This window comes from Lipomyces japonicus, assembly GCF_038497905.1.
Source record: "Lipomyces japonicus strain CBS 7319 unplaced genomic scaffold V1514scaffold_51, whole genome shotgun sequence".
Classification (NCBI taxonomy): Eukaryota; Fungi; Ascomycota; class Lipomycetes; order Lipomycetales; family Lipomycetaceae; genus Lipomyces; species Lipomyces japonicus.
Window position 1 is genome coordinate 63,778 of NW_027117863.1, and position 15,020 is coordinate 78,797.

A 15,020-nucleotide genomic window follows, 5' to 3' on the forward strand; every position below is an offset into this window, starting at 1 on the left:
CAACTAAGAATAACCACTGCGACAAACAGCAATTTCAATTAAAGGTGAAAAAGTCAATCTAGAGGGCAAGATCGAACAAATGCCGGGGTTCGACGCCAGCCTCTGCAGATTTTTTATTTTTTATTTTATTCTCTTTTTTTAATAACAAGGTCTATATAATTCATAATTATAATTTGTCAATTGGCAGAATTATTTCACAAGTTGATGGAACTAGTATACTAAATGCATACGCATAATTGAAATTGTCATATAAACATTTATTATGTATTAAACTATTCCTTTTTGTTTGCTTCTTTCAAATATTCTCCTACCTTATTTCTCCTCGGCTGTCCAGATATTGTGTATCGCACCAGTGAGACCGACATCTTCAGTTTCGAACTTGTAGAACCCGTAAGCGGTCACAGCGGATCCGACGTATAGCAGCCACAACGAGACCTTGTGCACGATGCCGAATTCGCGAAGCGGAATGTAATCGATAATGCAAGATTGGAAGCCAACCACCGAGTGCAGCAAGGTGGTGCCGATCAGGACCGAGTCGAAAATTGGTGATAGCGCCGTGCCGGCAGCAAACGGGGCGGCCACGAGCGGTACGAGGCCGACCGCGAGCAAGCGCTCAAACGACCAATGGTATGAACCGTGGAATCGATCTGCGGGTGGGACCTTGACAGCGTCATTAGCTAGATAGCTCCGTATATTAGCATGACAAAACCAAACAGAAACAAAAACAAAAAAAAATTATTAAAGTCGGCACGACCGGATATGCCGGGGCATATATATATTACCATTTCCAATAATTCCACCTGAACGAAATTATTCGGTTAGCAACATTACAACAAAAGTTTTCAATTATGTTATTTCACGCACCGGGAGGCTGAGCAATGATGGGTGGGATGCCGAGATGTCGAACGGCAGCAGCACCACCAGCAGGACCGGCAACCGGACGGAAGGTCGAGCGGGCGAATGCGGGCTTAAACGAGTTCAGTGCCAGGCATGACGGCCGAGCGAAAGCAGAGCGAACAGCGGCCATGATGATGAATATGAATATAAAAACTTGAAAAATATGCGGGTTCTAGAAGCAGTGAAGCACAAACAAGACAAGGATTGTAATTCGGAGTCGCTGTCGGATCCAATGGTGTAACTTGTATTATTTTTTATTATTGTAGATTGTCTTCGTTTTGGCGGGGCACAGGGCCGAACTTACCCTACCTTGACTGGCTTGCATATCAATTCAGGCCGGCCGTGATTGGCTGGCGCTGGTTTGCTTGTTCGGGTTCAAAAAATACCCAAAACTGAGACTGGCCCAAAGAAAAAACATTCTTTCCTTCAGCAATATTCTTTTTTTTTTTGCCAACTTTCATCCCTTCAATCTTAGCCGCTCAAATATCAGCAATGCCTGTTTCTGCTGTTCTTTTTCGTTCGGCTGCTTCCCGAACGGCCATTAGACGGACCACCAGGGCGGCCGCTCCGAGAGCTTTTGCCCGCTTCCTGGCCACGCCTGCTGCCAGCAACACCAAGTTCACCACCTTGAGGAACGGATTCACGGTACGTTTCCAGTCAGCAATTTACTTTTAAAATGTCATAAAATCAATTGATTATTACCCTTGGTTTTGGCATGGGTTCTGTTTAATGGATTGCGCTGGCAAAAAAAAAAGTGGCATGACGAATCATCATTACCATCAAAGCGTGCAAATTACTAACCCAATTTTGTATTTTTTTTGGTCGTTTTTTTACAGATTGCTACTGAGGAATTTCCTTACGCACAGACTGCTACTGTCGGTGTTTGGATCGATGCTGGCTCTCGTGCTGAGACCGAGGCCAACAACGGCACGGCTCACTTCCTTGAACATTTGGCATTCAAGGGCACCAACAGTCGCACTCAGCAGCAACTCGAAGTCGAGATTGAAAACCTTGGGGCTCATCTTAACGCCTACACTTCCGTGAGTACCATTACTTTTTTTCTTTTACTTTTATTTATCTTACGCTTTTTTAATGTTTAGCGTGAGAACACGGTGTACTATGCCAAGTCCTTCAAGTCCGATGTTCCCAAGACGGTCGAGATCCTTGCCGATATTCTTCAGAATTCCAAGCTTGACCAATCCGCGATCGACCGCGAGCGAGACGTGATTCTTCGTGAAGCTGAGGAGGTCGAGAAGCAATACGAAGAGGTCGTGTTCGATCATTTGCACGCGGTTGCCTTTCAGGCCCAGCCACTCGGTCGCACCATTCTTGGGCCAAAGGAGAATATTTTGAGCATCACCAGGGATGATTTGACCAACTACATCAAGACGAATTATACCAGTGACCGGTTGGTCCTCGTCGGCACCGGTGCCGTCAATCATGACGAATTGGTTGCCCTGGCTGAGAAGCATTTTTCTTCCCTGCCCGTGTCTTCGTCGCCGGTTCCCATTGGCTCTCCACGAACCAGCAAGCCCCAGTTTGTTGGCTCGGACGTGCGCATTCGTGATGACGAAGTTCCGTTTGCTCACATTGCCATCGCGTTCGAAGGCGTGTCATGGAAGGATCCGGATTACTACCCTGCCTTGGTCGCGCAGGCCATCATTGGCAACTGGGACCGCAGCCTGGGCTCGGGCTCGTTCTTGGGCAACAAGTTGTCCGCCGTCGTGTCGCAAAACAACCTGGCAAACTCGTTCACGTCGTTTTCGACCTCGTACTCCGACACCGGTCTTTGGGGTATTTACTTCATTACCCAGAACTTGACCGGCATCGATGACCTGACCCATTTCGCTTTTAACGAATGGCGCCGCTTGTCAACCTCAGTTTCCGAAGCCGAGGTCGAACGCGCCAAGGCTCAACTTAAGGCTTCGTTATTGCTGTCGCTTGATGGTACCACCGCCGTGGCTGAAGACATTGGCCGCCAGCTTGTCACCACCGGCCGTCGCATCTCAGCTTCCGAGATTGAACGGATCGTGGATGCCATCACGGTTACTGACGTGCAAAACTTTGCCCAGAAGTACCTTTGGGATAAGGACATTGCCGTGGCCGCGTTTGGGTCGGTTGAAGGATTGTTGGATTATAACCGTTTAAGAAATCAGACTGCTTCTCTCCGTTGGTAAACAAAGAAAATAAATTAAAAGAGAAATAAATATAACTTATATGGGCTTGGGACTTTCACAACGGTGTTTAGACGAGAAACAAAACGTATTTTTTTTTTTTTTTTTTTTTTTTAAAAAAATTTACTTCAGTGTAATTGAGAAAGAAGAAAAAAAATACATCATCAACATTTACATTAAATATAACATTTATTTTTATTATTACTTTTTTTTATTTACCGTACGTAAATCATCGTTTAAAAAGATGCGAAGGAAAAAGTCGATAAAAACAAAATACATCAACACCTAACCCTATTTAAAAGGAGGTCACAAATAGTTAAAAGATGGAAGTTTGTTTTGAATTGATCATCAAAAATTTCAAATTCAATTAATCATTTTGCAAAGATCAAAAATTTAACATCAAATCGAATTTTTAATAAAATTGGCTGTTACAAAGATTTGGGAGGGCAGGAGGTGGTTGCATTAAAATACGGGAGCACGATATATTTTCTATTTTCTTTTTTTTTTTTTTTTAAAAAAAAATTTAAAAATAAAAAAAAAAAACAAGCTTGCACGGAAATAGGATTTTTTTATTCCAACAAGGTTGTGATTAGAAGTGCTGCATCAAGTGCGACCATGGCATCGACCGCAGAAGCAGGAGCAGGAGGCAAAGGCAAAGGCAAAGGCAAGGGCAAGCCACGAACTCGTGCCGTGTCTGACGTTTCTGAAACCGACAGGCCGGATATAACAGAACCATCATCATCATTCTCGGACGTGACCGCGTATGACGATCTCATCAACCGGTACGTCGTCGTCAGTGTTGGTCCTGGCACGCGAGGCCGGTCTGGCTCGCCTGCGGATGCAATCACAGACGGCAACGCGCGAACCACGAGCATACCTCAGTTAAGTACGTTGGAAATTTTACAAAACGATTTAAAATTACTATCCTCACGCGCGAACGCGCGCGTGTTGCGGTCGAACAAGTTATTGCGCGGCATGGAATCGCAACGGGCGCAGTTATTGCAACGGCAGGCACAGCGACAGCAAGAGGCTGCTTCTGCTGTTGCTGCCGCGCAAGCTAAAGCAGATGCTGAAGCGTTACGGACCCAGGTCAAAGCTGAAGCTGAGGCAAGGGAGTTGCAAATCAAGGCTGAGAAACAGGCAGCGGAAGAGAATGCGGCAGCGGCAGCAGCAGCGGCGGCGGCAGCGGCGGCGGCGGCCAAGGATAAACGCGAACGCGAAGAAACTGACTTGGCGGAAGTGTCTACCGACCAAGTTAGTATATCATCGACTCCGATCAAGACGGACGGCGGTGGTGTTGATGTTGTGGCTACGGAGGATGACAATGTCACGGATAGTACAAAGATTACGACAGGTAAGCGGAGGCAAATAACTATGATTAGATGAATAATGATAATTAATTCTAACGGTTTTTTTTTTTTTGTTTGGTAGGTGAGAATAGTAATACAACGACACCAAGGAAACGGCAACGGACAGAGTCATCACCAAGTCCAAGGTTGAAACAATCAATCCAGACCATAACGTCATCACAGGATCATAACCTGGTCGCAGGCGACCTTCGCAAGCTGGACACGCGAGAGAAAAATCCCGGTTCAGAATACGTGTCCGTGCAGACCTTGCCAGCGTCGGCATTAAGTTTCAAAACCTCGGCTATTACTGCTGGTGGTATGACAACTTCAACCGCGGCCAGAGTTGAAACTGATGACGATGTTGATCAGGTCGATCAAATGCCAACGTCGGGTACAGAAGATTTAAAATTAAAATATGGCGTGGCATCGTATCCGACTACTGACCTGACCGACCTGTTACCAGGTGAGATTCCGGATGAAGATTTTTCTAAATCCAAACCGGCAAATCAGGTTCAATTTTCTACTTTTCAAGCCTGGATTGAACCATTTTTCAGACCTTACACAGAGGATGATGTTGCATTTTTGAATGAAAAGCAACAACAAGCTCAACAGCAGCAACATTCACAACAGCAACAAGATAATTTGACTCCATACTTGATTCCACCATTGGGCCCGAATTACCAAGCAGTTTGGGCTGAGGAAGACGGCTCAGCAGCGACATTTTCGCCCGCGCCGACTCAGGCTGATGGCGGTGCAATTAATGGCGATGACGCGATGGCAGGAACGCCGTCAGCAACAGGCAACTCTGCAGGATTGATTACCAACTTTCCCAAGGGCACATCAGAAAACATGGCTGAGGATCTGTTGGAGACTGAAGACATCTCGTGCGGCCCGCTTGCGTCTCGGCTTTTGTCGGCGTTGCTAAAGGACGAATCTGAAGATACCGTGATTAGCAACGGAACCGTGACCATAAGTTCTGGTGTGGCAGTTGTAGGCATAACCAACGGCGTGGTTCCTGGTAGTAGTAGTGGTAGTAGTAGTGGCGTTGCCACCGCGACCGCAACTAGTGTTGCTGGTGGTGCTGTTGAAGAAGCTGCGGAAGTTTCGGTATTGTCATCGTCATCAGCGTTTGCCGAACAGCAAGGTTGGCGCGTGTCATCAGTCAAGGCCGATTATCAAACGTTGGAAGACAGGCTGCGTCGCGAATTACGATACGTTGGCATTTTAAGTGACGATGACGTGAATTGGTCGATCAAGGAAGATGATGAGATTTGTGCCGAATTGCGACGGTTGCAAGATCGGTTAAAGTATTTAACCGTCGTGAACGTCAAGCGCAAGCAAAAAATGGTTAAGCTCGTGCATGAACATATGGCGTATCAGGAATACACTCATATTTTGGAAGATTTGGACAAGCAAGTCGATCAAGCATACCTGAAACGCACGCGCACGTTGAAAAACAAAAAGAAGCGAAGCAATGCCGCCGGTGGCGGGCCAGGCACGCCAGGGTTAACCGCAACTTCGGGCACGGCAGCAGGAGCGGGCACGATTTCAGGAATCGGATCGAGCACGGCTGAATTGGGTGAAGGCATTAAGGCCCTGTTGGATAAGCGCCGGCGATGGATCGACAAGATCGGCCCGGTTTTTCCGGCGGCAGAGATCATGAAACGCGTGCCGAGAAATCGAGTGTTTACTGATTCTGATGCTCGGTCTTCGCCATCTGAACATGATCATGACGATGGTAGAAAACAAACAAATAATAATAATAATAATCATTATCATCATGATCATAAACATCAGGAGAATGACAATGATGATAATGATGACCACGACAATGACCATGATGAGCACGATAACACCGGTCATCAGAAAGGTGAAGTTTTTGATGATGAAGATAATGATGATGAAGACGAAGGCAATAACAGGCAAGGACAAGATGAAAAGTAGTCCCAGAATTAATGTTATGTAAATAAAGTAAAATCACATTAACGAACATTTTTTTATTTTGAAAGAAAAAAAATTTACAAAAAAAAACAAACTAGTAAAAAAAAAACATAAACCGAACGCCTCACAAAGCAATGATCATAACTATATTTTTTTAACCCACCTTTAATTTCTATTTTAATTCAACCAAATTTTTTCCTCAACATCATCATGATACATGCCATCCTGGTTCGGTGCAGTCATGAGTTGCAGTTCCAAATCATTCGAGCCTGCCTGCTGGCACCTGGCCAACCTGGCCGACACGACGTACAAGCGCACGTGCACACGGGCGTATTCAACAACCACGCCGACCGCTGCTGACTGGCACGCCCACCACAGCACGTGCGGCAGCATGGTCACGACAGCGTCTGCCATGCCGAGCCTGCCGGTTTCGTGAGTGCATGGCGGTGAGGACGACGGTGGCTGCTGGTAGTGGTGACGGCTGGCTTGCGCCAGTAATCCAATCATGAACGCCACGCAGACCGTGTACGTCGCAAACGAGCGCAACCGGCCGCGAGCCCACATCGTCAACAAGATCAACCCCGTAGCCGAAGCCAGGTTTAGCAAGCAAAATTTAAGCACCGCTGATACTGATGATGATGATGATAACAAAGTATTGGCAAACATGTCGAACGCGGAATCGAACCCCATGCTGGGCACAATGTACGACGCAAACGCGGCCGGCAACGGCACGGACCATGACATCATGACCGATGGCACCAGGTTCCTTGATGCGGTCACCAGGTCGCGACGTTGAAATTCTAATGATTGCAATCGATTATCGAGTTCGTGTTGTCGCACAACTTGTTGATTGTCAAATACGCCGCCATTGCCGCCGTGGTTCGTGTGTTTTTCATTAATATTAACATTGCTCTCGCTGGATTGAGAATGATTGCTTAACCAAGACGGCCACATGATGAACATATATATATATATATATATATGTATGGATGTATGTATGTATGTATGTATGTGTTATTTAAAGACCTTAAAAATAACAATAGATCAAAGTGAATCAAGAAAAATATTGTACATCCCGTGCTGTCTTATATGCCATGCCATTTCGAGATCATGTATGATGAGGAAAAAAAAGGGGGCAAACAAAAAAAAGCAAGCAAATCATCCGAATCCCGAAACCCTTTACTTCATGCTAAAACAAAAAAAAAAAAAAAAAAGCAAGCAAATTCAAAGTAAAAACCAATGTTGGACGTGGGCTGACGTGGCCAAGCAACAAAGTAAAGGATAAACTCTACCGTGTACCTTTACGATTTTTCTTTTTCAAAACGCACATTTATTTAGTTTGTTGGCTTAACTAATGCCAAAAATGGGTACTGATTACGTACCTTGGTTGATTACGTCGCCCTTCCCCGTTTTTGTAGAACGAACGCACCGACGTGTCATAATTATGAACAGAAAAAAATTCAGATGTGATAAGCCAAAAGGTCCGGTGACGAAAAAGATCCATCAAGATGCATTATGGCATGTGGTACCATAAATACGTCCTGGCTTATATATATCTACTTTGACAAAAATTTTTGCTACCGTGGCCGAATATATAATAAATGATTTCATTTACAGAAAGCTTTCTCTCTTACATGACAATACAATCTTGAGCCTTGGCCGGCCTGGGGATGCCCATTTCATCAAACGTCTTTGGACCTGGTTGCGGTGTAGTCGTGGCATGTCTTGGCGAGGATCCATCGCCGGCAGGGCTGATTGGTGGTTGTTGCTGTGAAGACAGCGTGACAAGCGCAGGCTTTACGGCCGTGGTGGTGGTTGTCGTAATGGCTGACGCCGTCGCTGGTCGCCGGACCGGCGAAGAAGAAGACGAAGAAGAATGCGATGATTGTGAGTAGTTCTGCTGTCGTTGTTCCTCTGCTGTCTTGCGTCGCACGTGTTCACCTTCTCTCGCACTCCTCGTCGTCGTGCCTGCCGCAGATCTGGACCGGTCCTGATGCGGTACGGACAAGAACGATGTCGACGATGCCGACGATGCTGACGAGAACGATGATAACGATGGCATGGGCGACGACGGCATTGATATCGGCTGCTGCTGTTGCTGCTGTTGTCGCTGTCGGTCGACATGCAACCTGAGATGCGGGGCGGCAAGCTTGGCCAGTGCCGGTCGCAAGTCATCATCACGTTCGTCCTGTGTTGGCCAGCTCTCACTTTGCTGGTAATGCAATCGTTGAAGCCGGTCGGCAGCATCATCGTTACCATTACTTGCCGCCCTGGCATACCACTTCACTGCCCGTGCCATGTCTGGCCTGCCTGCTTCACCACCACCATCAATCACGCCAGTTTCGTAAAAAAAACCCACCGCAAACTGAGCCTTGCTGCTGCCAAGCCTTGCTGCCTTTTTAGCATACTCAGCCGCGATCCTATCGTTTTTGGCCACCGCGATGCCGGCAAAAAACCACCATGACAGGCCGAGCAAACCGGCCGGGTTGTTGGCCCTGGCTGCGACCGCGTAGTAATGCATCGACACGGCGGGTTCGTACGCGCATGCCAAATCTGATGATGATAAAGCCTGCCTGAACGCGAGTCCCATGCGCGCCTGTGCTGGCACGCAGCCTAAAAATGCTGCCCTGGCAATAAATTGCCTGCCCAGATTAACGTCATGCCGGAATTGCCATCCGGCTGATAACGCCGCCCGCAACTCGGCAGCTTTCACTTGCTCGTCCGGTTGAGTATTACCATAGCCATCGAAGTGATAATCATCTTGATCGTCGTGAACGTCGTCGCCAGCGAGTAATTTCCCGTACACGAACGCCGGCAAGCTGAAATCCGAGTCCGCCAGGTGCGCCGCCTGCCGCAGCAGGTCCGCCGCAGCGGGAACGTCACGGTCACGTTGCTGGCAAGCGTAAGCATGAGCCAGGGCAAACATACTGCCGCAATCATACCTGCCTGCGGTTTCGAAAGCCCGCACGGCCTCATCATGACGGCCGTCTTGTTCCAGCAACATGCCCAACCGGTACCATGCCCTGCCGCTGATCGTGGCAGCAGCGTCCGCGTCCGGTCTGCCAGTGGCCCTAGTGAAATAATCATACGCAATGGCCCGGTCGACCGTGTAGCCGTATTGACCGCGCTGGTGCCACAAGCCAACGTGGTACAGTAACTTCACCGGCATGTCATTATCCCCACCACCACCTCCATCATCATCATCATCATCATTATTATTATTATTATTATCACTATTACCTTTGTTCATTAACAAGGCAATCACGTCCTGACCGGTGGCCAGCATCGGATTGTCATCCGGCGTAAACAAATCCGCGCATGCATGCCGCAATCGCAACACGTCCAACGCCCAATCCAGCATGCTGTCGTGCTTGCCATCTTCATCATGATTACTGTTATTATTATTATAATAATCATGCTTATTTTTAAACAAAACATGATAACGCGATCGCAGGTCGCGAACTTGCGTGCGGAACGAAAACGGCAGGGCCTGCAAACTTGCCAATGACAAATTCCTGATTTCCGGCATGCCGTGTTCTGGCAAAAAAATTTCATCATTGCCTAATGACAGTATTGGCGAATTAAACCGGATTATTGAATGTCGTGATGGTGATGACGACAAAGATGATGATGATAATGATATTGACGATGACGAAAATTGATGATATTGGGAATCCTCCTGCCATTGTGAATTATTACTTGCTTGCCTTTGCCGCCGTCGTCGCCCTTGTTGTAATTGTAAGTTTTCGGGCTGACCATTACCATCATCATCATGGACATGCCATGTGCCAAAATCAAGACCGTCATTATTGCTGGCAACAAGATCGTCAAGCCGGAACCGCCTATACATGGTTACTATTTTGGTTCATCGTTAAAATCACAGATGCCGAATCGACCATTTTTTTTTTTACCTTTCTGGTTTTGGAGCACGAATCTGTGGCGTCCAATCTCGAAATGCCCTCGTTGTGGCCGCTGTCGTCGTCGTCGTCGTATTTGTCGGCAAGGATGATATTGGTGCTATTAATATTAACCCAAATTACATATTACAAACCAAACCAAAACAAAAAGAAAAAAAAAAAAAAAAAATTTCCTAATTGCTGTTTCATGTTTTTCCATTCTCTTGGTCACCTACTAACCTTCGGTTACAACCGTACATGATGAACTCATGGTGTCAGGGAATGCTTGGTTTATCATCACCGCCGCTGTGATTTTTTTTGCAAACTCGGTACTTTTTGTTTTTGTTATTGTTACAAGATTGATCTTGCCAAATTAAATCCCATTTGAAATTTACACAAAAAATTCGAATAGTATATCTCGTTTGATATGGTTTTTGTTTGTCGTTCAAATAATAGTAATAAATCAAAATATTTGAAACTTTATCAGTTCAGCCTCATCGCAACTCGCATTTTAAATTAAATGTCAGCCTCGTTTTAGACGAAATGTAATAATAAGTTACCATTCATCTTATGAACAATATTAGAGCGCAAAAAAACAATTGTAATGTAATGTAATGATAAAATAATAATGTTCATAGTTTACAAAAAGATTTCATCTCGCTTTTCTTATTTGTGTTTTCACATACAGTACACTTTAGTCACACTTAAAAACAGATTTCAAAACAGACAAAAAAAAATTAAAAAAAGAGGCAATTACAATACAGGATCGTCTTCAACCGGATTCAAGCCTTCACGCGCAGGATCAATTGGGCCAGCGTTTTCGTATCGGACGTAAGAAAGTCCAAGTGGCCTGTTATGATGTCAGATCATTGCTATTACATGACATATCTTAAAATTCAAACTTACCTGTTGCCGTAAAGATAACCTGAAAATTTGCTGATGGCAACATCAGCCAATTCTTGATTTTCAAACTCAACAACACCAGAGCCCTTTGATCGGCCGCTAGGCTCGAACTGGATCTCAGCCCGCTCAACTTTACCAATCGTCTGGAAAAGTTCGACTAAATCCTCATTCGAAGTCGACCAAGGAAGCTGAACCAAAAAAAAAAAATGTTAAAAAAGGAAAGCCCATTATTTTATAAAACCAAAAAAAAAAAAAAACAATACTCAACATACATTTCGGACGTGGATGGTATTACTTGGGTTACCGCCACTGATGGCACCGTCAGTAAATTCGTTTGGCGGCACAGAAACATGAGCCTGGCGACCGTAATCACCAGATTGATAACCACCAGATTGATAACTACCACGACCATAACCACCACCAGATCTGCGACCTGCGAAACGATCCTCACGAACTTCAATTGGTCTACCATTCCAGTCAAAACCGTTAAATCTAGCGATCGCGTTCTGAGCATCTTCGCGATTTTCGAACGCGACCACACCAGAACCTTTTGAACGATTATCGTATCCAGTCTGTACATCGGCTCTAATCACATTTCCGGCCTGCCTAAAAAAATCCTTCAACTCCGGCCACCCAACTGAATATGGTAGCTGATGAACGTTGAAAATTAAACACATTAGCCTAGCTCTTTTCCTGCCATTTTGTATATATATTTCTTGTCTTTAAGGAAATAATTATTTTTTTTCTTTAGATGACTAAAATGCTTAAGTAAAAATAGGAATAATCAGGGTATTTACATTTCCAACATAGACTTGATTTCCGGCGGAAGGCGGGGGTGCGCCGGAAGAACCAGAGTAACCACCAGCGTTGTAGTCGGAATCGTATCTAGAATAACCACCAGTATTGTAGGACGACGGGCGATTGGTCAATTCTCGATCCTAAATAAATAAATAATCAGCACAAAATATGTATTAGAATTAATGGATGGCATGACATACCTCGCGGACGTAGACGTTGCGGCCAAGCAGAGATTGATTGGTCAGGGTTGCGATCGCGTTTTGGGCATCTTCTCTGGTTGCGTATTCAACGACACTAAACAATTAGATTGCGCAAGCAAAAAGGGAAGAAAAAAAAAATACGAACCCGCAGCCCTTGGACATGCCATTAGGAAGCGTAAGAACGTCAGCGTGAAGAACTTCACCGGCTGTAGGTAGACAAAACGAGTTAGTAACCGATGAACGACGAAGGATGTGGTAGCTGGATGATAATTACCCGAGCGCATAAAGTCCTTGAGTTGAGTCCATTTCACCTCGTACGGCAAGTTGCCAACGTAGACACGACGGTCCTGAGAGGAAGAAGACGCACCGTCACCGCCACCAGGAGCAGCGGAAGAACTCATGTTGCGGTAATGAGGAGGATGACGATCGTAATGCGAAGAAAAACCACCACCGGACGAGTGCGGAGGAGGGCCACGTCTGCTGAATCTGGGCGAACGCTGACGGTGAAAGTCACGGGCAGGCGAGGGTGATCGGATGGGATTGTTGTTGCTGTTGCCGTCGGATGCGGTGTTGGCAGGGTCGATGATGCCGGAGTCGGTGGCCGCGGTGGTGTTGATTGAGCGGGCGGGGGACCGCGATCGATCACGCTAGAACCAGACAGTCAGGGTTAGGGCATGTTCCCGTCCTGGGCCAGCGCCCGGCACCGGCGCCGGCCGAAAAAAAATAAAATGAACAAAAATCCCATCAGGCACTTACCGGTGTTCTGTAGCTGTCGTAACCGCCGGACGAATAGTACGGGCGCTGGTTGTCTGTAACGAAGAGCAAAAAAAGACAGAAAAGGGTTAGGTTAGTCCACTTGCAATTCAACCTAAGCAGGAGAAAGACGAACAAAATGAAGCAGCAACAGAAGAATAAGCCGGCCCGATCGATGACAATGACGATGATGACGACGTTGCCGCCGCCGCCGCCGCCACCATCGTCAACAAGGGACTTGTTCGAACAACCCGCCGTGCGCAGGCACGAGGGGAGAGCAGCAATAATGACATGAAGGGGGGAGAGATACCCATGAAGCACACACTAGGTCACGCACTCAACAACCACAAAAAAAAAAAACTTCGCAACTACGAGGAGTAACGATGGAGAATGGGAGTGGGAGGCAGCGGTTTGGCAAACAAAACCCAACAGGAACCAGATCGTTGAATGGCAAAAGCTATGCAAATCCTGGTGCGAAGAAAAAGAAAAACCTGAAAACCAACCCGCGCCTTACCACGCTGACGCGCTCCAGGGGTTTGTACTGACTGACAGTGTTGTCACGTGCAGCCGGCGGGTGACCAGGTCGCGTCGCGTGTCTCGCTTAAGCCGCCATGCAGGCCCGCTTAGCAACACTCTATTTCCCCTGCGCTTCACCCCGTTGTTGATGATGATCTCTGCATCATGAGGTGTACTGCTGCTGACTAGATATTATACCATTCATACCTCCGCTCCACCCTGTACTCTGCCATATCGCCCGCATACCATGGCTTTCGAAAAATTCTACAACTACGACGCACCCAGGCATGGCCTCGGCTTGCGCGTTGCTCAGGCATTTTTTGCAATCATTACCCTCGGCTTGACCGCGTCCACCGTGCATGACATTCAAGGCGGCGGCGCGGCAGCTTACCTGCTGTTCGTGTCGCTCCTCACGTTGCTGGCACTGGCTTACCTCGTATTCGCACCAATCTACTACCCCAAATTTATTCATTTCTGGGTCTTTTTTCCATTCGTGGTTGATCTCGTGCTTAACGTGTTTTGGTTTACCGGGTTTATTGCCATGGCTGCCATTTACGGGCCATACAGTTGCTCCGCGTTTGGTTACTACGGCGGTTATTATTATTACTACGGATCGTCTAGGTGGAGCAGCGGTTGCAAGACAGGCAAGGCTGCCATCGCCATGGCCGCCATTACCTGGATCTTGTTTATTCTGTCGTCCATCTTTCTGGGCTTGCAGACGTTCCGCCATGCTGGCACTTCTGCGACTGCCGCAAGTGGCCAACCGGCCGATGCTGAAAAAGCAGTCGTGCCGCCGCCACAAGAAGGTACTGAACTTGAAGAGCACCCCGAGGCTGTGCAACCGCCTGATGTGACCCCGGCAGAAGTAGAACAACCGGTGGCTCAACCGGAGCCTGTACTCACTGTCGCTGCCACTCCAGCAGAGATCCCGGCTGCTACGGCGGACGCGCCGGATTTGTCGCCGGAAACTGACACTGCCCGGCCACAGTAAGCCATAGTTTTATGCCTACGTCATTTATATTTTTAATTATTTATAATTAATTTATTACTATTACTCTTGTTATTGTTTTGCAATTATTACTATAATGATAATTCTTATTCTTTTTCCCTGCGTTCATCCGACATAGTTCGTGAAACCATATCGCGTTCTCGCTTTTCTGCTCACGCCCTAACCCACTAATTAAGTTGGATTAACTATCTAAACAGTAAAATCACGTAACGTAATTCATTTTCGCGAAACGCGAGCCATAATCTGTTCTCCAATTTACACGTGACTTTTACTATTACCTCAACGCCGCTTAATGCACTAAGCAAAGGTGTGTCACGTGATGTTTTTTCAAAAATAATCAAATAATTATAAGTTCTCGATAGTCACAAATTACGTAAATTATTAACATACATTATTGTAATAATTTTTAAAAAAACATTGTCGTCTATTTGAACAGCTCTTAATCTCCTCCAGCAAGACTCCATCCATCTCACGAGAACCCAGATATCGTTGTATAAACTTGAGATTGCCTTTCGATAATTGATCTTCAAAAATCTCCAATGACATCCTGCGCCACTTTCTGAAAGTTTTCCACTTTGGCTTCG

At 46.4% G+C, this 15,020-nt stretch overlaps 7 protein-coding genes across 7 annotated transcripts; 3 read left to right on the top strand and 4 right to left on the bottom strand.

Moving 5' to 3' along the window:
* Window positions 1-153: 153 nt before the first annotated feature.
* On the bottom strand, window positions 154-1,133 carry V1514DRAFT_336644 (CybS-domain-containing protein). Its single transcript, XM_066928571.1, has 3 exons — window positions 865-1,133; window positions 783-800; window positions 154-677 (listed from the first exon to the last, which is right to left on the bottom strand). Exons 1-3 carry the CDS (start codon window positions 1,025-1,027, stop codon window positions 313-315), a joined length of 546 nt encoding a protein of 181 aa, XP_066781410.1. The 5' UTR covers window positions 1,028-1,133; the 3' UTR covers window positions 154-312.
* A 154-nt stretch (window positions 1,134-1,287) lies between these two features.
* Window positions 1,288-3,272, top strand: V1514DRAFT_336645 (Metalloenzyme, LuxS/M16 peptidase-like protein). The gene is made up of 3 exons (XM_066928572.1): window positions 1,288-1,542; window positions 1,734-1,937; window positions 1,998-3,272. Exons 1-3 carry the CDS (start codon window positions 1,390-1,392, stop codon window positions 3,072-3,074), a joined length of 1,434 nt encoding a protein of 477 aa, XP_066781411.1. The 5' UTR covers window positions 1,288-1,389; the 3' UTR covers window positions 3,075-3,272.
* Window positions 3,273-3,686: 414 nt separating this feature from the next.
* On the top strand, window positions 3,687-6,364 carry V1514DRAFT_285103 (histone acetyltransferases subunit 3-domain-containing protein; the record flags this gene model as incomplete). Its single annotated transcript, XM_066925157.1, has 5 exons — window positions 3,687-4,407; window positions 4,623-4,706; window positions 4,764-5,171; window positions 5,220-5,453; window positions 5,511-6,364. 5 exons carry the CDS (start codon window positions 3,687-3,689, stop codon window positions 6,362-6,364), a joined length of 2,301 nt encoding a protein of 766 aa, XP_066781412.1.
* Window positions 6,365-6,416: 52 nt separating this feature from the next.
* V1514DRAFT_178347 (uncharacterized protein) lies at window positions 6,417-7,811 on the bottom strand. Its single transcript, XM_066924587.1, has 3 exons — window positions 7,744-7,811; window positions 7,436-7,673; window positions 6,417-7,364 (listed from the first exon to the last, which is right to left on the bottom strand). The coding sequence occupies exon 3, from the start codon at window positions 7,322-7,324 to the stop codon at window positions 6,539-6,541; it is 786 nt and encodes a 261-aa protein (XP_066781413.1). The 5' UTR covers window positions 7,325-7,364; window positions 7,436-7,673; window positions 7,744-7,811; the 3' UTR covers window positions 6,417-6,538.
* On the bottom strand, window positions 7,623-10,011 carry V1514DRAFT_178398 (uncharacterized protein). Its single transcript, XM_066924588.1, has 2 exons — window positions 7,744-10,011; window positions 7,623-7,673 (listed from the first exon to the last, which is right to left on the bottom strand). Exon 1 carries the CDS (start codon window positions 9,888-9,890, stop codon window positions 7,992-7,994), a length of 1,899 nt encoding a protein of 632 aa, XP_066781414.1. The 5' UTR covers window positions 9,891-10,011; the 3' UTR covers window positions 7,623-7,673; window positions 7,744-7,991.
* A 999-nt stretch (window positions 10,012-11,010) lies between these two features.
* V1514DRAFT_285131 (uncharacterized protein) lies at window positions 11,011-12,559 on the bottom strand (the record flags this gene model as incomplete). Its single annotated transcript, XM_066925158.1, has 7 exons — window positions 11,011-11,107; window positions 11,164-11,348; window positions 11,433-11,810; window positions 11,958-12,098; window positions 12,159-12,252; window positions 12,304-12,364; window positions 12,433-12,559. 7 exons carry the CDS (start codon window positions 12,557-12,559, stop codon window positions 11,011-11,013), a joined length of 1,083 nt encoding a protein of 360 aa, XP_066781415.1.
* Window positions 12,560-13,674: 1,115 nt separating this feature from the next.
* Window positions 13,675-14,418, top strand: V1514DRAFT_285154 (membrane-associating domain-containing protein; the record flags this gene model as incomplete). The annotated part of the gene is made up of 1 exon (XM_066925161.1): window positions 13,675-14,418. One exon carries the CDS (start codon window positions 13,675-13,677, stop codon window positions 14,416-14,418), a length of 744 nt encoding a protein of 247 aa, XP_066781416.1.
* Between the last annotated feature and the right edge of the window lie 602 nt (window positions 14,419-15,020).

Bases quoted from the DNA above. Each gene is read 5' to 3' on its own strand.
- V1514DRAFT_336644 (XM_066928571.1), bottom strand. From the start codon at position 1,027: ATGGCCGCTGTTCGCTCTGCTTTCGCTCGGCCGTCATGCCTGGCACTG.
- V1514DRAFT_336645 (XM_066928572.1), top strand. From the start codon at position 1,390: ATGCCTGTTTCTGCTGTTCTTTTTCGTTCGGCTGCTTCCCGAACGGCC. The intron at 1,543-1,733 runs GTACGTTTCCAG...GTTTTTTTACAG, and splicing joins CCTTGAGGAACGGATTCACG to ATTGCTACTGAGGAATTTCC. The intron at 1,938-1,997 runs GTGAGTACCATT...TTTAATGTTTAG, and splicing joins ATCTTAACGCCTACACTTCC to CGTGAGAACACGGTGTACTA.
- V1514DRAFT_178347 (XM_066924587.1), bottom strand. From the start codon at position 7,324: ATGTTCATCATGTGGCCGTCTTGGTTAAGCAATCATTCTCAATCCAGC.
- V1514DRAFT_178398 (XM_066924588.1), bottom strand. From the start codon at position 9,890: ATGCCGGAAATCAGGAATTTGTCATTGGCAAGTTTGCAGGCCCTGCCG.